This window comes from Gobius niger, assembly GCF_951799975.1.
Source record: "Gobius niger genome assembly, chromosome: 11".
NCBI classification, from domain to species: Eukaryota; Metazoa; Chordata; class Actinopteri; order Gobiiformes; family Gobiidae; genus Gobius; species Gobius niger.
In genome coordinates, this window is record NC_136862.1 from 13,542,535 (window position 1) to 13,567,480 (window position 24,946).

The 24,946-nt window shown below is 40.3% G+C and overlaps 1 protein-coding gene across 4 annotated transcripts in view; it reads right to left on the reverse strand.

Annotated features, from left to right (window-relative positions):
- abr (ABR activator of RhoGEF and GTPase) overlaps positions 1-24,946 on the reverse strand; it is a 138,399-nt gene that overhangs the window by 57,915 nt on the left and 55,538 nt on the right. For 3 of the 4 annotated variants that reach the window (XM_079566118.1, XM_079566119.1, XM_079566120.1), the window contains 10 exons: positions 22,682-22,789; positions 21,609-21,669; positions 14,270-14,322; positions 11,619-11,759; positions 11,429-11,550; positions 8,485-8,653; positions 7,484-7,603; positions 6,487-6,562; positions 6,242-6,346; positions 2,688-2,762 (listed from right to left, as the gene is read on the reverse strand). In XM_079566118.1, coding sequence (XP_079422244.1) covers positions 2,688-2,762; positions 6,242-6,346; positions 6,487-6,562; positions 7,484-7,603; positions 8,485-8,653; positions 11,429-11,550; positions 11,619-11,759; positions 14,270-14,322; positions 21,609-21,669; positions 22,682-22,789 — 1,030 coding nt within the window. Of the gene's footprint in view, positions 1-2,687; positions 2,763-6,241; positions 6,347-6,486; positions 6,563-7,483; positions 7,604-8,484; positions 8,654-11,428; positions 11,551-11,618; positions 11,760-14,269; positions 14,323-21,342; positions 21,441-21,608; positions 21,670-22,681; positions 22,790-24,946 lie in introns of those variants that run through there. The other variant, XM_079566121.1, reaches the window with a different exon arrangement.

Sequence of the window (24,946 nt, forward strand, 5' to 3'; positions counted from 1 at the left end):
TATATCTACTTTCATTAGAATTAAAATGGCTCTTAAAGGGGCTAGATGCAAGTTGAGCATTTTATACTCACTACTGCCGTACAGGCCATACGTGTAACTGCACGTTCTTTAATAAGCTCGTGCATGACGGCACTTTGGACCCGAAGTAACACCTTTAGAGTAACAGTGCAGGATTTGAGAGGCATTTGTGGTAAACAGGTCTGAGCTCATTCTACACATTAGGATGTTGCTGGAACATGTAGGGGGAGGAAAATAAATAATTTTAACATTTTTAAACTCCGTGTAGTCCCTTTAAATCAGGTATCTCCAACCAGTAGCTCAGGACCTACCAGTATCTAGCCAAGCCTCTCCAGGTAGCTCGCCAAAGACGTTCTACATCTCTACACACTTGATAACTCAAACGTTAGATGCATTTTCTGTTTGTTCTGAACATCCTGAACACAATCTGTGAACAGTTGGTTCATTATAGTAAAGCATAAGGACTAAACGCAAGTCACTTTCATTAAAATACCATCTTGGCAAATAATTCCTCTGTGTGAACTCCACCTATGTTGCATTTTTCACAAGTGGTTTTGAACATAAGTAGCTCCCCGATGTTCATATTGTGTAAAGTAGCTTGCCGGGTAAAAAAAGGTTGGAGACCCCTGCTTTTAATAATATCATATGTAATGTAGCAGCAATCTCATTCACCAGAACAGAACAGAACTCACCACAAGAGAAGAAAGACGTGCCTTAAAACCCACATCTATCATTCACCACACAGCGTGTATAATGTGCTATAATGGTGTCAACGGCACTATGCTACATCTACATTAAAGATAAATGAGACACTCCCAGTCATTTGCATCTGGAGGAAAGTGCAATTTAAGTTTCAGGCTGAGGAACACATTGTCTCCATATCACGTTTACACAATCATCATTTTTGTACATTAAGCGCCATAAAAGCTGTTTTTCTTTCATACAACATTGTTTTCAGATCCGCTACTTGATACATCACACCAATAAAACTAAAGCTATGTGATGAAAACAGAGCGACTTCATATTTTTACTGTGCTGCTACAATAGATGTGGCCATTAACCTCTTAACCCCCACCTTAACCAAGCACATTTTCTCCAGTTTGACATTACCCAACCCTAAAAGCTTCTTAAAGACCTCATATGAAATTAATTTACCAATACAGTCACTTCAGTCTCAAGAGTTCAGTCCATATATAGTTTAATAGTTGTGTCTAATACTACTGTGAGATAATATAGCTTTGTGTCCAGTTGAGAGCATTGATCTCAACATAACAATTCTTTACAGACAGTAGAATAAAACAACACTCTCATTCACATAGTTCACATTCAGCTGCGCCTCAGTGGTATTTACACAGATCCCTCTCCTGTAGTAGAAATGCAGACGCTGACCCGCATTTCAAATCTCCCACACTGCTCTCCTCGTACCCTCACACTTGCTCCACTCTAAGCCCCTTTGGCTCCCTCTGCCCCATCGAGGATCAAACAGGCTTTCACTGAGGATAGCCTGCCAATCCATTATCCAGGAAATACTCGTGGACCTGCTCTCACACAGGGCTGTCATGGTAACCCACAAAATCGCACTTCTCAGTTATTCCTCTGTAGCTTCTCCAGATATTTGATATTTGATGCTTGAGTAACTGTGCACGATCACAGTTCAGCTGTCCGTCATTGGGCAACATTCACAGCACACTCACAGATGACAAAACTGACTTACCGGCACTCAATGATCATGCAAATTAAAGCAGAACTATAAGTAACTCATGCCCCTAGAGGCCATAAGCGCCACTGTAGGTGTCGTTATGTTTTTTTATTAATTGCTCGTGAGAGTAAATACTACGCTGACAGAAAAGACAAAGGGAGAGAGGGATATTGTACATCCAATTAGACAATGGAGATTATTTTTCACTCAAACTTGGCTGTTAAAACTGTTTAAGTCGTGTGAGCCCGCAGTTAACTTTGCCCATTTGCCTGTTAGCTTCTTCTTCATGACTCCATTAGTGTGTATTGGGGCCTCCGGGTCGGAGCAGGGAAAGCTGCAAGTGTTGTTTGGTCTGAACTTATACAGCACGTTTCTGCCTTAACTAGGCCCAAAATGCTTTACAGCAAGGAACCAGTCACCCATTCACGCTCTCATTCATACACCAATATGCACAGACAGTGGGGGCAAGGTGGGCGACACAACAACAGTGTGCACCTGCAGGAGCTCGGATTCAAACCCCCGACCTTCTGGTCATGAGACGATCCACTGTACCATCTGCGCCACCGTTGCCCCACAACACAAGCTGAGCAGGATCTTTTGTTAACAGTCTTCATTTCATTGTGTATTTATTTATTTATTTTCATTTGTTGTACTTTGCATTGCCTGTGTACAGCACTTTGGGCAGCAATTGTTTTAAATGTGGTTTATAAAACTTGACCTTGACCTAGACAACCTAGTACAGCACGACTGCTTCTACTCACGTTTATGCCAATCGACATATTACTGTACACACCAACTGTTCCAAAGATGAGTTCAAGTAAAAGTATGCAGCGACTTTTCACCCCGGGATATTTCTCGCACTCAAATCCTACATGAAGCTGGAGTGGGTCATGTGCGTTGGCGTGCGCTCATTGAAAGCGTGTCTGTGCATATGATAAATGTGAAGTTTGTGTGATGTTTGCCAACTCACTGGCTGACTCCTGAAATCCTTTGGCAGAGCGGACGATCACATGGAGGAAGCCGTAGAGGCCTGGAGTCTCCTCATCTGGAAAACAAGCACATATGGTTCAGCGCAGTTAGCATTAGAGTTACTACAGGGTGACAGGGAGAGGAGGGCTTCCATTAGCACAATCCATTTTCAGTAGTAACAATATACAATATACACACACAACAACTTTTAGCTCCCTAATCCGTGTGTTTTGGCATTAGACAGCCTGACCCATTCACTCTCTTAACTTAAATGGGTATGAAAGGCATTGTTTTAAAGGTCGCATTTCCCTGTTGCCAAGAACAAACCGATTGGGAATCACATTAATGTTTCTTTTAATCTACTAATCGGCAAACACTTAAGACGCTAAAGGCCCTATACCTGATACTTTGATTGCAATGAAACCATATATTTAAATTGATAGTTAGAGTCAAAACTCATCCCTAACTCTCCGAGCATATTTGTAGCCTCCCAATTCTTACAAAACGCATCAGGTCCATTATACAATCAAACCAAAAAGATCATGGACAAAAAGACAAAAGTTTTAGGATGAAATTGAACATTTTAATGCAGTGTAGAATGGCCCAACCAGGGACTGGAATTGAAAATTAGCACTAGCTATAAGCCTTTTTAGCACAGCATCAGCTACAAGCTCGTTTTGTACCATGTTGAATTGCAATGACCCTGTCAAACAAAAGAATTAGGGTCATTTTTCAGGGTCACCCACAAAAATGCTTGAAAACTCGCCTGGAAGTTCAAGAAATTGATACAAATGCAAATTAAGAATAAGATGCACTATGTTTTTCCTATACATGTCTGAGTTTACAATATACAATAGAAACACGAGAAAATGATAGAAAACATAATCAGGTATAGCGCCTTTAAGTTGAATTCTATTATGCTCTTTCCTCATAATGATCAAACTTCTGATTTCATTTTATTTTTTACTAATAATGTTTATGGACCTGGAGTGGACACAATATAGATAGGCTTTCCACTTCAGGACCATTTAACACAAGAAAACCTTCATTGATTTTACTCCAAACCACTTGTTATTGCTGCCGATACCACAGAATTAGTTGTAGACCGGACGTTTAAAAGAACCCTCTCCCATAATTGAGATTACCCAAATTTTGATATTGACATTCTAGTATTCAAGAAAGTTTGCTTTCCTCAACTTTATTTAAAATTGGAAACGCAAAATGTTTTTTCACTTACAGATACAGACTAGTTACTGGATAGTCTGAACTAAGTAAGTATCTGGTCGATATTTTAGAATCTCATGTAAAATAACCAAAATGCAAAATGTATTTCAGCTAAACATTAACAAACTTATATTTAAGTCGAAACTAATTCCCCAACCAGTGAGCCTTAATACATAATCTTTAATCAGTGATCTTTGTGACCGTGGGCGTTGACTTTTGGGTGGCCCTCACTGATAGAACATAGGCGCAGTGGTGCTTTGCTTGGGGCCCGTGCAGCCGGCTGTTTCCTGGTAAATAAACTGGGGTCTGACTGTTTGGGCTTCCACTGTAGGCGGCGGAGAGCAGAGCAGTGTGTTAATGACAGAGGACGACCTGCGGGGGAGACAGTTCAAAGGTTCAACTCTGAGGTGGCCGGCTTTTCTGTCAGCCAGGCCTTTTTCTCTACCGTATAACATGTAATGAACTATGGGGTAAAGTAATTCACCAACTAATATGTGATAATTGATACTAAACCGAGTCCAGGGGGTAAATCAAAGTGTAAAAAGTTTGCGGGCAGTAGGGGGTCCTGTAGAAAAGTTTTGGGTTATGAGAACATTCCTAAAGCAGCTGTTCTTCATTGAATCCCCTTCGGTGCCCACTGCAGCTTGTAACACAAAGGTGAGAGAGTGCACGGTTGTACTTCGTGAGTGTAAAAAAGTCAGAGGCATAATAACGTAAAACAAACACAGCACACAGTCGCTGTGGCATTGTTACAATAAGCCTCTGCAATGTCAAAGGATCCCGAGTTGCATGAATTTTTAACCAAAGTCTTGAATTGATGATGGGAGCGTGTGAGCACTGTGCAAAGCCGTCTCCAGCACATCCCAAAAATTCTCAATGAGGTTAAGATCTGGACTCTGTAGCCAATGCCTCTTGTGCTCCCTGTACAAATCTTTAACAATGTGAGCCTTGTCATCATGGAATATGCCCGTGCCATCAGGAAATTAGACATCAGTGGATGGAAAAACCTGGTCACCTAGTTTTTTTTTTTTTTTTTTGTGGTCAGGCAGTGTATTTCGATACACAAGTACAATTACAAGATATAATCTCAGCCATTTTGTATTTTTATTGTTATGAACCTGTGCAGTAAAATAGCCAATCCCACTAAGAATGTAGATTTAAAGGGGCTAGATGCAAGTTGGTCATTTTATACTCACTACTGCCACCTCAGGTCACATGTGTAACTGCACCTGCTATATTAAGCTCGTGCATGACGGCAATTCGGACCCGAAGTAACACCTTTTTGAGTGACAGTGCAGGATTTTAGAGGCAGGTGTGGTGAACAGGTCTGGGCTCATTCTACACATTAGGACATGGCTGGAACATGTAGGGGGAGTAAAATACATACTTTTAACATTTTTAAACTCCATTTAGTCCCTTTAATACCAGTTTTATTCTGTATGAACACTTTTAATGACATTTGACTTGCGCTTAATGCCCCATGGAAACCCTTTGTGTTGTTTTAATGTTCTGTAGGCGTTCAGCACTTTTGACCAAGATAAACAGGATAAAAATCACTCTGGTGGGGGATAAAAGTAGGAGGATCAAAGACTTTAATTTGTCTCTATGCCCAGCCATATTTGAAACTTTAGATTAATGGGATTAAAAAGCAACATAGCGATTAGGGAGATACAGTGAGAAACAAAAAACAAAAACTCCAACCAGGCATCAAGTACAAGTACAACATTTACAAAGGCCAGCCTCACAAAAGCACTGTCTTTGAAAGCAGCGTTGACAAGTGACATTGGGGAACTTTGACTCTTATTTTGGCACAGTCCCTGACAACCACTTAAAAGGTTTGAAATGTCAAAATAAAGGAGCTCTTTTTTTGAAAACAGACCAAAAATGGGGGCAGATTTTCTTTGTGACAGCGCTTTCCCCCCCATCTACAAACCCGAGGGGACTGTCATGTGTGCGCCCCTTTGGCCCATTTGAAACCACAGACCCTTTTGCGCCACAGCCCCAGATCTGAGCAGCCCGTCTCCAGATGGCTTTAATGTCACCACTCGCCTCTCAGTCCGGTGCAACGTGGAGATTTGGAGCAAAAACAAACACGTACAAGCTAAAAGCCAGCACAGTGCGTGGTATTCAAGGCTCCGAGCAAGATCAGAAACATATTGCAACCTACATTTCTCCTGTTGGGACCCCCCTCTGTCATTATGTGGCTTCTTCCTGCACTCACAGTGTAATAGGCACTTTAGTCTGAACCCAAAACAAAAAAACACAAAGAAAAACATGCGAGCTCCCACGCACAGAAGGAGAATAAAGAGACTGTGTCCGAGTGGTCCTCACCGTCTTTGTTCGACGTGACTGGGATGTTGTGGACGGTCCTGAGTTTAAAACAGGAGCTGGTGAGGACTTGGAGCTCCACAGAACTCAGGACACACGTCTGGAGGTCTGAAAAAAAACACACAACACAGGGCTATTGTGAAGCTTTTTATTCTCCCAACTTATTCATCCATGTGTAGTTGTGCAACACTCTTATTATGTGGTTAGTAACAAACGGAATAAATAAATGCTATGAAGAATACAGTTACCTTTCTTCTGGAGTTTCTGCATGCTTTCCTTCCACTCTGACCTTTCATAATCCGACGACAGCAAGAACAGGTAGCTCTAAACGGACAAAATATCTTGGTCAAAACATGACATAGAAATTATATATAGATTTCACTTAATAAAATACATTTCCACTGCACCAGGGGTTCCCGAACGTTTCTAGCCATTTTGGACCCCTAAGTTTAAAGTTTTTAATGCTTATAATGTAAAACTTAAGAATCTAGTTCAACCTCTTACCCCCCGAGTAGATTTTCTCCTGTTCGGCTTTACCCAAATCTAAAAGCTTCAGCTTATAGGTGTGACGCCTCATTTGAAAGCTAAGACCAACAAACCTGAACTGATCTTGTTATTGACATGTTTTTGTTACTCTTTGGCTGCACTTTCATCGCTTTTTTGTCACTTTTTTGAGGTGTTCCTGTCACATTTTTCTGCTTTATTTTTTTTTTTCTCTTTTGTCGCTTGCTCTTTAGTGGCTTTTTGTCAGTTTTTGCTACTTTTATTTGCACTTTTGTGGCTTTTTTGTTGCATTGTCATCCTCGTGTTCTTCTCGTTTTTGTCACTTTTTTCAAGAAGCTTTTAAAATTGGGTAAAGCCACGCTGGAGAAAATGTGCTCGGTTCAGGTGGGGGTTAAGAGGTTTACTTGAAATGAATGCTTAAATATAATGTCAATATCTGTCTTTTTTGTGTCTTGACATCATTTGGGAGCTAACAAATACCATAAATACTTTTTACTTTTGTAGTTTTGTACTCATTCCATTGAAGATTTGTGTTTTATCTTAGACGGCTAGAGAGCAAGACATCTTAGATAAACTCAAACAAACGATGACTAAAAGGCTCACACAAACAGCCCTGGAAGGTTTCTTGTTAATCTGTCCTGCAGTCTGTGATGGGCAGTGAACAGTTTCACAATCTAATGCCTCCCTCTAGTGGTGAAGCCCGGGCAGTGCACTGAGATAAGTGAAAGAAAGACCCTTTACTTTTCCATGTTTGTTGTGGATGCGGAAGGGGATGGTCGGGGAGTGCATTAGCAGCCAGGATTCTTGTTCGTTCATCTTCTTCCTCAACCTCTCGGCGCGGCTTTGGCCTTTAGGTGCTTTCTGAAGAAAAAAAAAAACCAGAAAAACAATTTCAATACAAAATGACTTAAACTGTATGTTGCCTTTTTGTTCTTTACAGTACAAAAAGCAAGAGTTTCTGGGTTTCTGCGAGAAGTGAAAGCGAACACAGGCTGACCCTTGAGGTTGTGAGCAGGAAGCAGTGAGTCAGACCAGCTCCTATCAGATCAGTCGTGCTGTGACGCGGGCTCTAAATACCAGCCATACGGACTGTGGTGCCCCGGTGTGATATCAGCTCTCACAGGGCAATAACAGGAACTTCTTAGGCACTTACTGGCACTCAGCTGGAGGACTACATGTGCTTGTGAGAGTGTGGAAAACTACTGTCAGTGCATACACCAACACTGATCTATTGTAGTTATAATTAGACGAAGACAAACGTTATTGATCCACAAGGGAAATACATCTATAAAGTTGACTCTAGCTGCTGTAATGGTCGCTTATTATTAAAAATGTCATCACTCTTAAACAAAGGTGTGAGCAATTCATGTATTGATTAGAAGTGCAGCATTAATAGTCAAGTATGTATGTGATGTATGCAAAGAATCTTATTGTTTTGTAACAATGTGGTAACTTCTTGTGCAAGTCACCAAAAAGTAGCCACTAAAGTGTGATGTTGTCAAACCACAAATTGCTTTTCTCACACCATAGTTCCCTGAGTGTCACAGAGATGAAGCATGCACATCTCAATGTCATCTCATCACACCATCAAATGTGAAAAGGTCAGTGTTAGTAGATAAAAGCACTGCACTGACAACCATGATTAACTCCTTCTACAGCAAGTGTAAAGAAGACTAGGAATAAGAGATAAAAAAGGATAAAACAGAGTGCGATAAATAACTTTAAAGTGAGACAAGTTTTACCCTCTCTTTCTGGATCTCACTCTTGAGGACGGAGATCTTCATCTTCATCTCCTCGATCTCGTGCTCCGGCAGCACTTGGACACTGTAGCAGGAGTCCGACTCGTCCAGTGTTTGGAAGGTTAGGTCTGCCAGAGGGATGTACCACTTACACTCGTACTGCTGGTGCCGACTGCAGGCAGAAGACACAAAAAAACAGTACAATTATTACAACCAGTAACTCTCCAGCCCTTTACGAACGGTCTCTCTGCATGGAGTAGATATTGAGCTGGTAAAAGAAAGGCTTGTTTGGAGCAGATACGTGTGGAAGATACCAGCATTATGTTTTAAAGATTTTAACACTCATCAGCCCAGCACAATAAAGGCTTTTTATATGTAAATAGAGAATTATGATGTGGGAGAAGTGCCTTGTTTTTTTGTTTTTCTTTTGAGCCTTAGTTCCCCAAAGACCAAAGAGCACCTTCCCCCCAATAACTAATTCTATCGTTGACTTCCTGATTACTTTGTCTAGTTTTTTTTCTTTTTTCTGCAAACTAGGGGAGTCTGGCTAGATGACACTATTTCATGGACCAGTAAGCTTGTGACATCAATGAGCATAGCACAAATAATACAATCGGACAAGTCCTGCAAGCATTAGTTTTACCTAAGCTAGACTATTGTCCATTAGTCTGGTCATCTGCCTCCAAACAAGAGCTTAACAAAATTCAGCTCACACAAAATAGAGCTTGCTCCATGAGAGAACATGTCGAAGTGATGCTCAGGAGACTGTCCTGGCTCACAGTGCAGCAAAGAAGCTCTCATTGACTAAAGAACCTGCCTACCTTTACAATCAGCTGACTCTGGCTAAAGATAAACATAGGTACCATACGAGACAAGCAGTTCTAATGCATTGCTCACTACCTATACCGAAAACGAATGCCTTGAAGAAGTCAGTGTTGTATAGAGCTGCATCAGTGTGGAATCATCTGCCTCCATATTTAACACAGATCAGTAAAGAGGAGACATTTAGAAGTTTTAAAAGGCCAAAGTCATGCTTGTGTAAATTGTATTTGTGTGTATTTAAGACACTGCACAATTTCAGTTTCTCTGACGTAACTGGAAATTCTACTAAATGATCATGTCAGCTTAACCTGCTTTGTTTACATATGGACTAGTGTCTTATTGTACATGTTTGTATTGTTGTTTTATGTGGACCCTGGGAAGAATAGTTATTGCTGTGGTAATAAAGATAAAGATAAAACATTTCATATGATTTCACGCCTGATGAGTCAGTAAATACAGTGAAGTGTAAAGAGGAAACGTAAGTGATTTCTTTCATAATGTTGGAATCTTCTTGGCAACTAACTCTCCAGGGTGAAGTCCACCTACATCAAATAAGCAGTGTCAATGAAGCATGAGTAGTTTTGTTATGTGAAGGTGTAGCTTTCAGGGGGGGGGGGAACTGTTGCACTATGTGGTATGTCCACACTTAGATCTGCTGCTGTCACTTTATGCGCCTACACACCTGTAGATACAATCCCGCTCTTGTTCTATGTCAAATTGTTGTTGTCTTATCATATTTTACTTTTTTTTCTTTATATGATTGATGTATGCTCTTATAGCCTTATAGTTTTAAAGTTTTTATAACTTATTTTTATCTAAATTCTGTGTTATATGTTTTATGTTGCACGACTGTACCGAGAAAAATTCCTAGTTTGTGAACCTGTTCTCAAACAATGGCAATAAAAGCTTTTCTGATTCTGTTGGATCTATTAGTTAATCTTTAAATGTCACTGCCGAGTACATCGTCAATGACAACGAAAAAGAAAAATCAGGAAAACTGTGCAAGTGAACATTTTTTTTAATCATATTTATAGTGCAATCCTTCAAAAAAGGTGTAAAATACAGGAGTATTTCTGCACTGCTGCATTTAAATTGAATTGAACATTTTATTTTGAGCCATATAAACAAAGTCACAAGGCTACATGCCATATCTGTCCAAGGTCTATACCTCTACCTTTCATATATACAACATACTTCCTTTGCCCCTATAACTGCCCAACAAAATAAATAACATTTTAGCTCGAAAAAGAGTGGGCAGAAGACAAACTTATTTACTCCCACTCCCATTCATTTATTCTAAATAATTTAAATAATGTGGTTGCTAAGCCCTTGGTAGCTTGTAGTAATGAAACAATTAAGTTAGTTTCATGTATACACGAGCTGCAACAATGCATTAAATTAAGTCAACATTCACAAAATGCTACACTCCGACATCCAATATATCAGCATGTTAGTATTACTGTTATTATAAAATCATCATCATCAAAATAGCATTGTTCATTCTCTATTTGAGGAAAAAGTGTCCACAACTGCATAGCTCCCAAAAAGAGAATTTATTACTTACACCAGATGTTCCTCGGACATCCCGATGCCCAAAACGTTACATCTGGTGCAAGTAATAAATACTATTTTTGGGAGCTATACAGTTGTGGACACTTTTTTTTCTCATTCTTGTGTTCCCCTTTGATCCTGCATACTAATTCAGACTGGATATGAGCGTTTCTTTGTTTTCTAACGTCATTCTCGATTTGAGAAACACATCTAATGAGGAAGTGAAGAAATAAACATAACAAAAATATCCAACTAGCGATAAATAGGCAGCATATTTAGCAAAACCTTTATCAGAATTACTATGTTCTGGTGAAAGGGGTGGACGTCTAACTTGTCGTGTGGACTGTAAAGCAATGTCAAGCTCACGCCTCAATTGCGTCGAGCTCTTGTACCTCAATGGCTTTTCCAGTGGCATCTTTTCTCCTGTGTATTCCGTTTGATGGAGGTAATCTTTGCATCACAGCAAGGTGCACAGTGTGGTGTAAAATCAAACGATTATTATAGTAGGAAACCCAGCCAGGAGAGTAATCTATAGAAGACTGCAGAAAAGGGCAAGAGAGAAAGTCACACTCACCCCACGGCAGTCTTTTTCATCTTGGCACAGAGCAGCAGATCGGTGAAGAGGAAGACGTGCCGCAGCTTCCTGGAGTTTTCCGACACCTCCACCAGAAAGCCATCCTTCACCAGCTGACGGGCCTGAGAACACAGCACACTGTCACACACTGTCCAGGAGATTCACATCTTTGGTTTGACCTGTGACACACCTCTCCTTTGGGTGTGGTCACGGCGGTCCTCCTCGGGTCGATTTCTTCATTGATGGAGGAGAGGAAGTTCTGGGAGATGCGCAGAGCGTCCTGGAGCAGCGGGAAGTCTGGGTGATCTTTGGGCGTGTGCTTTAACAAGTCCTAAAACACAAAATGACATCAATTTGACCACAGGTGCATTGAGTGGACACTGACAACAGGATCACAGTAAACGGGTTAAGCACAGTATATTATTTACAAACCAAGAGCGGCTCATAATCAAAGACTGTACTTGAAATACCAAAGTAGATGGCACAATGTAAAAACAAATGGTAGACAAGGATCTTAAGATCATCTGTACTTAGTTGTTTAAAGCAAAACTAACTCATGCCCCTAGAGGCCATAAGCACCACTGCAGGTGTCGCAGCCTGTTGCGTTTTTTTTCACTCATTAATTGTCTGTGAGAGTAAATACTACGCTGACAGAAGAGACAAAGGGAGAGAGGGATATTGTATATTGTGCCACAACCCAATGACGCAATGGAGATAATTTTATTCACTCAAACTTGGCTGTAAATACTGTTTAAGTGGCGCTAGTCTGTATTAGCTTCGCCCGATAGCCTGTTAGCTTCTTCTTTGGGATTCCATTAGTGTGTATTGGGGCCTCCGTGTCGGAGGCAGGAAAGTTGCAATTGTGGTTTTCTGGCCAGAGACACCAGGGGAGATGAAAGACCCTCCAATCCTCCCATTAACACTTGTATTACCCCCAAAAGGACTACGAAAAGGATGTATTAATTACTTAGTTCTTCTTTAAGTCAGTGGTTCACAACTATTTAATTTCTTCTCAGAGTACTCCCTAATTTGAGGAACCTGCCAAAATTTAACAAAGTGAGCAACTAAACATAGATTATTCAGTATTTAATGGAGTATTATATTAAAAATATAGCTAAAATACTCTCAAAGCCAAACCTTCTCCTGAAAACATCATTAAAACCAACCTTTCTTTGAAAGTAATATTGAAATTGGGGTAATTCCAAGTACCCCCGTCAAGTGTCAAGTGTATCCCCTCCCATACCCCTGGTTGGGAAACACTGGTTTAGGTGGCGTTTCACGCCTCATAGAAGTTTTGTCCGCACTAATGATCTTTGTTGTTTGGCAGAAGGTGTAATATATACCAACCCAGGACATCCACTTGTGAAGAGTCTTCTCCTCTTTATTCTAAAGATCATTATTGATTACAAAGCTTCTTGGATGAAAAACAAACATCCAACACTAAAACTACCAAGTACAGATGACGGTTTAAGACCTGTTCTACAACGGAAAAACTCCAGTATGACTGAGAGCTTACACAAACAATTCAAATCAAATAAATATAATTCACGAGATGGACATTTCAGAATAAACTCAACTTTAACACATGAAAGTGTTACAAATCCTGCACCATTTACCACAAAATAGTTTCAAAGACTTTGTTGCTTTCTCTTGACTTAAGACACTAAATTAAATTATAATGTAGTATTTCAAGGTGTTGCCTTAACACGTGCAAATACGTAGAAAAAGGTTTGTGGTTGTCTTGCCCCAGCGTTTTGGAACGCAATTTTTCAAAAAGTCTTTTGTGTGTATGTTCAACCACAGAGACAGTTCACATTTTAATGTTGTGAAGAGTCCAAAGTTAGAAATGGCCTTCCGTATCAAGTGGAGGCAAAACACTTTGATAAAATCAATTGAAGTGCAAGCACCAAAGTCCACTTCCATTTCGCCGTCTTGTTTGAGCGATAATTGCATCACAGCTGCACCACGTAATCACTGAAAATCTCATTTCCTTGTTTTTGTGGAGGCTGCTCTCATCAGCGGCGAGGTGTGATGGAGGGACAGATGCAGACGTGTTTGTTCAAAAATAAACCCAGCCAACCTCTCTGTCTGTGAGAGGAGGAGGAGAGAGTGACCTTTCGAGAGACACTGGGGAGGAAGGCTTGCACTCAGACTGGCTGTGCAACAGGCTCTACATAAATAGATACAAGTGTCTTCACAGCGAGCTTCATCGACACATTTCCCGTTAGTTTTATCGTCTGGATGTGGGGCTGAGATGGCCATTGGTCAATGTGTATATTTATGGAACCAGGCAATGATTTACAGGAGACTACTAGGAGACTTGTACATCGAGCGTGGATGTCTATGTTATAGAGGTTATTCAACATTTTTCTTGTCAAAATCACACAAACACATGCTCACATTAACATTCATCATCCATTTTGTGCAGCGAAAGTCTGTGTGATGAATATTTTATGGTCAAGCAGCACTTTTGGGGACATTTGACAGATATAGTGATCATTTTCAAAGGGAGTTTCTCTCTAAGAAACCTTTGGAGACTGACAACTCTATAAACTAAAATGTCATGTTAAGATACTATTCATAAATGTCTTATTTGAACGTATAACTTAAAGCTGCATTGTGCGACTTATTAGTGATGAAAACCTACTCGAAACCCTAAAAAAAAACCTGAAATAAAATGTATTCTGGAGCATCATAGAGGCCACCAGCTCTCGGTCTCTGAAAACCCTTTTCTTTCTCGCATAAAAAGTTGCACAATGCACCCTTTAATGAAATGAATTGAAATGAGGACTTTGTGTGTATGTTGCAATGAAAGATTTTGAACACAAAGTAACTACTCACGTGAAGAACCAAGGTGCTTCTGGTCACACGGTCAATGGGTTTGTAGAGGAGAGCTGTGGAGGAAAGAGGTTACATGTTACAACCACTGCCAACACTTGCATATTTACACATATTTCGCGGTCAACCTTGGATTTGCACAATGATCTCAACCACAATATCAAGCAATTACAATCAGAGCCCTCATGTAAACAAACTCCGCTGTCTACTTTTCTGTTCAAACACAGCACCAAACCTAAATCACTCCATCAGCTGAAAAGAACCACAACTTCACCTTCATAAAAACACAGGCTTTCCGTTGAAGCGATTCAATATTTCACAGGGAAGTCAGTCTGCAGGCTACTTAATATGCAGCCCGGTCTCCACAATGACACTGCAGCCTCCTATTGGCGCGCAAACTCTGCTTCAGCTGCTACTAGGCAAACTACTGTACAGAGAACTTGAAGCACGCGGGTAAAGGAGTACAAGGTGCCAATATACCCAGAACCAGGGCGATAAGTCTCTGACAAGTCTGAGAATGACTTGGTTGGCGTTCCCCGGGGGGATGGCAGCGCTGATGAGGTGATGCCGGCGCTGAGCAGAAGCGGTTCTGACGTACATGACAGGGGAAGGTGAGAAAATTCCCAGGAAAAAAATGACACGGGAAAGACCGGATGGCAGCTATGAGGAGCCCACAAGGGAGAACACTTATAGATGTATACTGGGAGACAGGCGAGAGGGAAGAAGAGGAGGGTGGGCGATGCCAGGACACCGAACAGCACTCAAATGAAGCGGTAAAAATGTTCTAAAATAACAATGCCAATGTTAGTGTCAATGTAATGTCTATGTGATCTGTTCCATCCAACAATTTCAAAAAATACTTTGCTTGAACATAATTGTATTGTTTGTATAATTACAGTATTAATCCCCCTGATCAAGCACCGCAATGATAGAATTTCGATAGAATTTTATTTTTCAATTGTCCTTTTGTTTGTTTGTGCACTCTTGGGTGCTCGGAAATTGCCTGAACACACAATTTCAATCAAAGTGGCTAAAATGTAATGAAAAAAATGTAAATTAATGTTTATTTGCATAATTTTAGAAGACATGAAGATTGTACATTACCACTCGGAAGGGTTTCGTGTGTCTGTATGCAGAGTACAACATTGGAACAAACTGGATATACAACCCAAGCCATGCCAAGCTATCCACAGATTTAAGCTGTTGTATAAACAAAGGGTCTGGTCTCTATATAGAGAGAATGGGCCACTGCAGGTGTTGTATGTTGCGTTTCTTTACTCATTAATTGTCCGTGAGAGTAAATACAGAAAAGACAAAGGGAGAGAAGGATATTGTACATCCAATTACACAATTGAGATCGTTTTTTTCACCCAGACATGGCTGTAAATATTGTTTAAGTAGCACTAGCCCACAGTTAGCTTTGCCCGCTAGCCTGCTAGCTTCTTCTTCGTGATTCCATTAGTGTGTATTGGTGACTCCGACCCAGAGGCAGGGAAGTTGCAATTGTGGTTTACTGGCCAGAGACACCGGGGGAGATGAAAGACCCCCCCAATCATCCCAGTAACACTTGTATTACCCCCAGAGGGACAAAGAAAAGGATTTACTAAGGTAAACAAGTTACTTAGTACTGCTTTAAATTACACATTGACATTTTGTCTACTAGTGTTGATGAGTGCTTTCCTTACCATTGTTGGTATATTGTCTATTACCACTGATGGCATAAAATGAAGATGTAACAGGGACGCTCAGTGTGTATATTAATTGAAATTAATGTTGTTGTTTTTTGTTATTATTTGCCTGAAGTGAATAAATAAATAAAATAACAACTAAAAAAAAATAACACCAAAAAGTTGCTCCTTTTGCAAGTGTGTGGGAATCTGTTTTTTTTTTTTTTTTTTTACTAATGAAGACTGTTTCTCCTTTGTCTCCTACACACCATTTTTGGTTTTTAAAACCGAAGACAGCTCTGTCATCATCTCACAGTCAGAACGACCAGTGCACAAGAGATTTGGGTGAGAGCTACTGTACAAGGATCATTACCTCGTAGATTCAAAAGCACAATCTTCCACTATAAAGCTTTAGGACCAAACAACATCATCCACGACTGGGACTACATTTAGAGATTAAATAGGACTTTAGAAAAGCCAGAGCTGCGTGTGTAGTGTGTAGTTTGGTGTCCGTATGCACCAAGGGTCGTCCCAAACACAACAGCCCTTAACATGTAGAGCACTTCACCCATCAAGCATCATATGGCTCCAACAAGCAGTATTTCAGTGATTAATCGATCTTCACATAAAGCTATGAAAGTAAACCCTACAAAGAATACAACACATGCAACAGCCCAGCCATTTTGAACTTTACACACTCACATGCATACATGCTTTACATACATGCTCTCAGTGTTGGATCAAAGAGAATATTCTACAGAGGGCGTTGCTGATGCTCTTTGAAGCTCCTCACCCTCTGGTCATTAGTGATGCGCACCCTATCAATGGCCACGACCCATTGGACCAAAACCGCAGCGTCCAGTAGGAGTCGGCACAAGACTCGACACAAGGAGGACACTGTCAGTATTCAGCTCAGGCCCCGGTACGTCCAGAGCTATGGTGTGATGTTTCTGAAGTATTGCAGTTGTGTTTCGTTTTGGAATTTATGCTTTATCAGTGCAAAATGTTAAAACATGTCCAGGGGAGAAGATGCATTTCAGGTTGTAGAGGCCTAAACTATAGGGTGAGCAAGTTTTCTACATAATATGAATTGTACCAGACAATGTAGTATACATGGACCTCAATAGCGACCATTCAAACAGAGATATTGACTGTAATTAACCCCACATCCCTAAACTATGGTTTATATTAAAATACAGTCTATTTATAGTTCATGTAATTGAGATTAGTTTGTATCAAATGTCCTGCGGCGGTACAAGAGCGGAGCCTGAACAGTATCTAATCCTCATTTTTTAAGAAAATGAAATACAAGAGAAGTAATAGAGTCAGTACTGCTTGGCACGGGACTGTAGAGGAGCTGAGCAGCTCTTTCAGTGGCAGACTGAGGCACCCTCAGCGCAAGAAGGAGCGCTACTGCAAGTCCTTCATCCCCACTGCGACTGTACAACAAGACTGTAAAGTAACATGTGCAATAACCCCTTTGCAGAAATACATGTAATCAACCCTGTTACATCACTTATCTGCGTCACTTTATCAACCACTTGCACTATGACTGTAAACCTGCACTGCTAATACAGACTATAACATTTTTGTAACATTCTGTTTACTTTATTATTTACTATTTATACTTTTTGTCCCCAAAAAGTAATTGGTAGTCATTGTATATAAGATATATATATATATATATATATATAAGATACTATTTACTATATAATCGTTTTTCACATTTCCTACCAATTTGCACACCCTGAGTGTTTCTAAGAGCTGAATGTAACAAGTGAATTTCTCCAAGGCTCATCTTATCTTTTCTTAAATTGGTAAAGTGTGACTAACACTTAATAACTACTTACTGTAACTACTACAGTAAATGCATTGTTAAGTAGTTAAGTGTTAGTCACATCTAACTAAAAACTTGTTCATGACGAATTAAGTGTTAACTCATCATTTATTAAGGCTAAAATAAGGTGCAGTTATTATAAAATGTTACCAGCAATTTGACATACTTAATTTACATTATCACATCATTACGCAGCAACCGACAACTCAAAGGGTGTTGCTACTGTACTTTCCGTGTTCACAGTTGTACATTTGATCGCTGCATTACTGTGATTTGTCTGACGTGGGTGTTAATAGAAAGTGCCGTGACTGCTCTATGACACATTTCCTATTTTTATCTGTGACGCGACATCACATCTGAACAAGGATGTTGACAATATTGAAATGTTTTGCTTTTTTCGATACAAAAATAATAAGATAATAATATTTCATGTGTGTGCCCCGGTGACAGGAAACGCCCTTATTGGGGAAATCCACCAAAACGCAAGGACAAAATATGGAAGACAGAAAGGGGGCGGATTAGTGGAAGTCGATAATCTGTCACAATGAGGTGCTTCAGGTCAGGCCTGTACTCAAGGTCAGTGTGGCATTTCTATTGACCTTTCATTTATAACTCACAATAACAACATGGACATTAAGTTTAAACCTGGACACTGGAATTGCCAACCTTCAAAATCTGGTTTCAGGTCAATATGGACAACACTTGAGCCGTGATTTAGAGCAAATAGAAAGCAATGAAAAACCATTAAGAAGGAAAGTGAGATGTTGTGGGGGCACGTAGGGATTAGGAGGAAATATCAGATGAAGCAAACAGGAGATGCCGTTTACATACTGAGCAGAATGATCTGTCAGATGGCTGGTTAATTTAGAGCTGCCATCGCAATTTGCATCTGTCAGTGATGAGGAGGTGAGACAAAACAACAAGATGAAGGTTTAGCTATAATGAAGACAAAGGATGATGAAGCTGCAACTCATCCATAATTTGTTTCTGAGGTAAAAGTAAAAAGTCTCATGTAAATGACATTGGAACTTAAGCAGTCTTTGTTTTCGTTGAAAGAGTCCAGCACCTGTTTTGTATTTAGCACCGTTCAGTTTTGAGTGCAGTTTGTAGAGGCACCATCAGTAATAAGTGAAAGCAGAAGTACTTAACAAATCAGCTACTTAGTACCATGCCGCGTTCATGTTGGAAAATCCACATGAACGTTCGCTCGACTAGAGACAACAGCTGGGGAACGAGCAACTTCCGCACCTGACGCGGAAATCAGACGATCTGCTCGTCTAATGTCAGTTGTTGTCCTCGGATAAACAATTGTGAAATAAAAGATGAGATGCTAAGTTTAAATGGTTAGCTCAGTTAAACGCTAATCAGTGATAAAAGACCGGGTTCTTTTTGTGTTTGAATATAATCCCCACAATGACGTGAGGAAAACAAGCGCCCCAGTTCACAAGAACGCAGCACAAGTAATATTATTCTAAACAATATATTTTTAGTGCATCTTTACAGAGAATAATGTGATATAACAAGTCGTTTCAGCATGGAAAAGAAGGGAACAATTTCAGTGCCTGTTCAAAGACACTACAACAACACACAGCTTTGTACTGTAACTGGAAAATATATTCACCCTATTAGAGCTGCAGTGCACAATATATACGAAAAAAAGTTAACCGTCTCGAATATTGCATTAACAAAATACATTTCAACACTTGTGCCAAAAACGTAAAAACTTGTTTTTTTTCAATTACGAATCGAGACACTCTAATACACCTTATGTGTGATTTTTGCAGCTCTGTGATGAACAGAAGTGAAATAAATGACGATCAAAAACTTGTGAAAAGTCACGATCGGGACTTTTTATATAAATTATTGCGTTTTTCTCTTTTTTTGTCCGAGGGGGCGTAGTGTTGCGTAGCGAACAGCTGTAAACCAGACACTTCTCTCTCGCTCTCTGGAGCACGTTTGACAAAGCAGAGCGTCTTTACATGGAAAGATCGAAACAGTTAATTTTAACATTTTTCTGAGTTTTAAATGGTGAACATCGGTGCAAGGACGGCTAAGAAACATCCGGGTTAAGACTTCAATGCGAGAACCAGGCTGTTTAAAAGCACACGCGATCGTTCTGCAGCATTTACTTAAAACGGAGACATTTAGGCATTTGCCTCTTCACATAACGTTAGTGTCTGTCCAGAGAGGAGTTAATCAGAAAGGAGAGTGTTGCATAAAACCCCCGTTATCTCAGTTTCTAGGGAAAAAAAACCCTGTGATTTTGATCAAAACTAGCCTCTGTTTAGCTTAGATTTCTCAGGAACCGAGGCACGTAGAATTAGACTGTTTTCACCTACGGAGAGTTTAGAGTCTCAGCTTTCAAACAAGCCACAGCATGTGTCTATAGCTATAAAATAGAATACTCTGTGGTGCTACAAATATCATGAATCTGGATTGTTGGCACTCTACAGCTAAATCCCAAATTCAATGTGTCAAACAACAAAAGTGCTGTCAAACTTTAAATACTAAATGAGGATAATGCTAAAATTGAACTATCACATTTTTAAGCTTCCATTTGTTTTAGTTTTGGCTGCTTTAGAAGTCAGATCTCAGTGATTTTGAGACATATTGTGTATACGGATATTGCGTCACTTAATGGTGCGATCACAATCATTTGGTATATTATCGCGCAGCCCCACACCCTACACAACGTGACAGGCAGGTTTTAATTGCCTGGAATAAAGGATGATCAGACGCAGGAAGGAAATTAAGAGGCAGACGTTGCGCAGCTCATTGGTTTAGAATTGCCCAATAACCCAGTGGCTCTTAAAAAACTCCCTCCTCAGCTTAGTCAGGTAATTTCAAATAAACTTATAAAAAGTAATCACAGCAAGTGTCCGGGGAGCTGACATGCAGACCATACGAGCTTCACCCACCACCCACCAGGCTTATAGTTCATTACCCTGACACTAGTATGTGCCGGGATGTGGGGAAGACTACAGTTCATTTGCAGCGCATAAATTAGCCAACACTTCCTGCAATATAAAGCTCCGGCTGTATCTGACAAAGCATTCAATTCAGCGTTGTTTTTTTCAATGCGTATATTCACACTTGGCAGATGGACAATGTCTGGCAGACAATTCAGCAAATAATGAAGAGTTTGATATTACACAAAGTAAGAATGACATGCTCGGATTAACAAGTGATGCCATGTAGATCTTTCAAGAGACAAAAGAAGCTCAGAAAGTACAAATCTCTCAATCACAGCACAAGAGATATATGCTTGTTAAGAAATACAAGTCGATGACAGAACATATATAGATTAGAGAAGCAGATAACATTACAAAACAAGACTTGGAATACATGTCTGTGAGTCAGATTACTTCATTAAGTGTCCATCTTCCTCAAACTGACATTTTGCTAATATCCAAACAATGATATTTACAAAACAATCCAGCTCACCGGATGAAGTATTTCCCCCTAGCACTTCAAACTCAAAAGACATGTTAAAATCCCTACAAGTTAATCTACAAACAACACAACAGAGTCACCGTTCAACCCCGCAAAAAAAAAAAACATGCAAAAGTTACCGTAAGTGCAGTTACAACAGACCCTCAGCACGAGCAGCACCTCCATATCCTCTGCCTTTCTCTCGCTGCTCTGTCCTGCGCTCACACTGAGAGAGAGGGCGACTATCTGAGCGAGGCTGTCTGCTCTCCTCCCCGAGCCCACCGCTAGTGCATACACAAGTAGAGAGCGCAGCCGGGGCCGGGGGGACTCTTAAAGACGCAAAGCCCATGCATCGCTCAACATATATGTGCGTACAGACGAGCTGAAGGGGGGGATTTGCACTTACCCTCCATGCTCACATTGGTGGTACAATCTTTAGAGTCTTTCGGGCCCTTGACTTTCAGGTTCTGGAATGAATAAAGGGAGAGAGAAAAATATTGCATTGAGTAAGTGAAAGTGCTCCATTTCAATGTCAATCAATCCCAGTGTGGGTCCAAACCAAGAAAGCATTTATTTTGGCAAGAGGTTCAAAAGACTTCACTGCTTCCTTCTTATTTTCATCATTAGTTTGCTCTATAGAGATAGTTTTAATTGTTTTCAAAATATTAGCAATGACATAATAAACTGTTTCAAGGAAAATAGAGTCAGATATGCCTAAATGTCAAACAACTACAATAGATAATATATATATAGAAACTTGGCAACATGTCAACAAGTTAGCAATTTCCACATTATTAGTTTTCACTCGTCACACCTCATGATGGATCAGGGCTATTTTTAGATTGCCATCCCCTCCTGAACATATTCCACTGTGATGTTGTGCACGAGCTCAGCACTCAATAAAGTCAGCTTAATGTGGAAGATGGAAGCTGATATTTTTATAATTCATTATTAAATGCTTAATCCTAATTGATTTTATTTGGAGGATGTTAAAAATAGCAAGGCTTACTCAGAACTAAGTAACTCATGCCCCTAGAGGCCATAAGCGCCACTGCAGGCGTCGTAGCATGTTGCCTTTTTTTTACTCATTAATTATCCGTGAGTAAATATTAAGCTGACAGAAAAGACAAAGGGAGAGAGGGATATTGTACATCCAATTACACAATGGATATGATTTTTTCACTCAAATTTGGCTGTAAATACTGTTTAAGTTGTGCTAGCCCGCAGTTAGCTTTGCCCGTAAGCCTGTTAGCTTCGTCTTCATGATTCTATTATTGTGTATTGGTGCTCCGGGTTGGAGCAAGGAAAGTTGCAATTGTGGTTTTCTGGCCAGAGACACCAGGGGGAGCTGAAAGACCCCCCAATCATCCTATTAACACTTGTATTACCCCAAGAGGGACTACGAAAAGGATTTATTAAGGTAGACAAGTTACTTAGTTCTTCTTAAAACCACAATCGAGAGTATAAATGAGTCCATACCTCTGATATCTTCTGAAACTGGCTGTTGGCTTGGCTGCACTTCTCTGCCGTCTCCAGAGCCACTTTGTAGTTATCCACAAACGCCTTGTACACTCCCAACTGACTGGCCTAGAAAACAGGATGGGAAAAGGTTGTAAATAAAATAATAAAAATGTTATCCAAAACTAAACATTGTACTGTATGTCTCTTTGTACGCTTCTGCTTTGAGAAGTCATTTCTTTATTGAGCCCAACGTCTGCAGTACGGGAGCGCAGGCTGCAGGACGGCCTCGGGAGCATGAATATGCATCTATTGCTACGCTTCAGAAGTTGGGCTCAGAAGCTCCTTGCTCCCAATTAGATCGATACAACTGGACTCAGCTGAATTGAAAGTGAGTAGCACTTTTTGTCCTCATCCTCGGGGTCACTTTCCCACCTGAAAGTAAAATACTAAAGCCCAAATACAATGCCGCAAAAATGAATAGCCAGGTATTGACACAGTAATCAATCGCAACAAAGAAGTGAGTGGGAAACTATTTGACCCCATGGCATCAGTCAGATACTATTCTAAATGTCAAACGACTGGCAAGAGTCCAAAATCACTCAAATTTCAGAGGGAAAATTGGATTTTATTCATGCACCTCAGCAAGATTACATCCTCTTTCCACCTCGGGGACATTCATAATTCCTCTGTGATAATGTAATCATGGAGTCGCAGTCGGCAGCTGAGCCCTTTGCAGTGGAAAAGGTGAGAGAAGTTGAGTCCAGGCGATTTGTGTGAATGTTTCCTGCTCCGGTGGCTCCATGCTGGCACCGCCGAGCTGATAATTACGCTTCCATCTGTGTGTGGTGCCGGGGCTGACAAAACGTTTAGCGCCGCGCCACGCTTTAATGTAGGCACGTATACGCAGCACAGATGGAGGTGGAAGCTGCTCTCGCAAGTGCCGCTGTGAGCCGGGACAAGTGAGGTCTGCGGGAGGGGGGGGGGCAGGAAGTGCGGGGTGTCTGGATTTAAACACTGCAGAAAGGCCACAACAATAACGGAAATATATGGATACACAACTATTTTTTTAAGGAATAACAATTTCGGAAAAAATCCCTGAGTACGTTTTAAACATGTCCAGCAACATTTTTATTCGAGAGAAGGCAGCAATAACTAAACTAATACACAATTCACACACTCCCTGAATATGTTCTTACTCATAGAGGGTTTGCAGGTGTAAACATAATAAGACTCCATGGAGGCAAGATATTCTGTTTGCGATAGATATTGTACTGCCTATATAACTGCCATCTTATGCAATTCACTGCAGCCAATTGTGCAGCCTGACACGGCACTAACAAAGTAAAAGCTGCGCGAGATTGACACAGCTGATAAATACATCATATCTTTAACATGTTCCTCTTTACACAGCAATTTGTTCAGACAATTTCAAAAGGGAGCAGATAACATGGGGTTATATAAAGTGTTATGGCTGTATATTTGTTAAATGTCAAAAAAAAGGGTCCCATAGAAACATACACATTGATTCCCTTTATTGTGGATTAATGTGACTATTTGTTGTTTGTTTTTGTGTGTCAGTAACCTTGTAAGTTCATTAAGCCTAAAATAGCACCATTCCTTCTTCACTAAACTACACGTTAAGCCTATTCCAAAAGCTGTTTCTCCAAAAGATTTAACAACGAGCTAAAAAGTTTTGGTCCTGTTCGTGGGGCTGTTTAATTTTCTCGGCTGTCATGACATTTTCTGCCGTCCTCTCTCGCCTGAATACTGATGCGCTTCTCACTGGGCAGAATGTCACGGATGAAACAACAGCTCATTAGCGACAATAATCATGTAAAATGTCGGCAGCTCACGACGCACTGGACGATCAAAGTTAGACAAAATATTTACTGACGGGATTAGCGGGAATAGAGCAATAGTAATAGTAAAAGTAATAGTTTTCATAGCAACACAAAGTTATTGGTTGGACTTGTTGGCTTGTGTAGACCCTTTAATTGTTTGTAAACATGCTTAGGCTTAACAGGCTTAGCTGGAGGCAGGAAGTAAGATACAGATGGCATCTCTGGAATCGCCCATATATGGTCATTTTTTAACAGTTAAGGGGGAACAATTTGGAGAAAAATCAAAAGTTTCTCTAATTATTGAAAAACTACTTCAACCAACGCTGAATTATGAATATAGTTTTCTACTAAATAAAAACACAAAGACACGGGGAGGAGCAAAGTGGTTCAACAGCCCAACGGAGAATGCTAACATGATGCTACATGTTAGCATTGTGTTAAT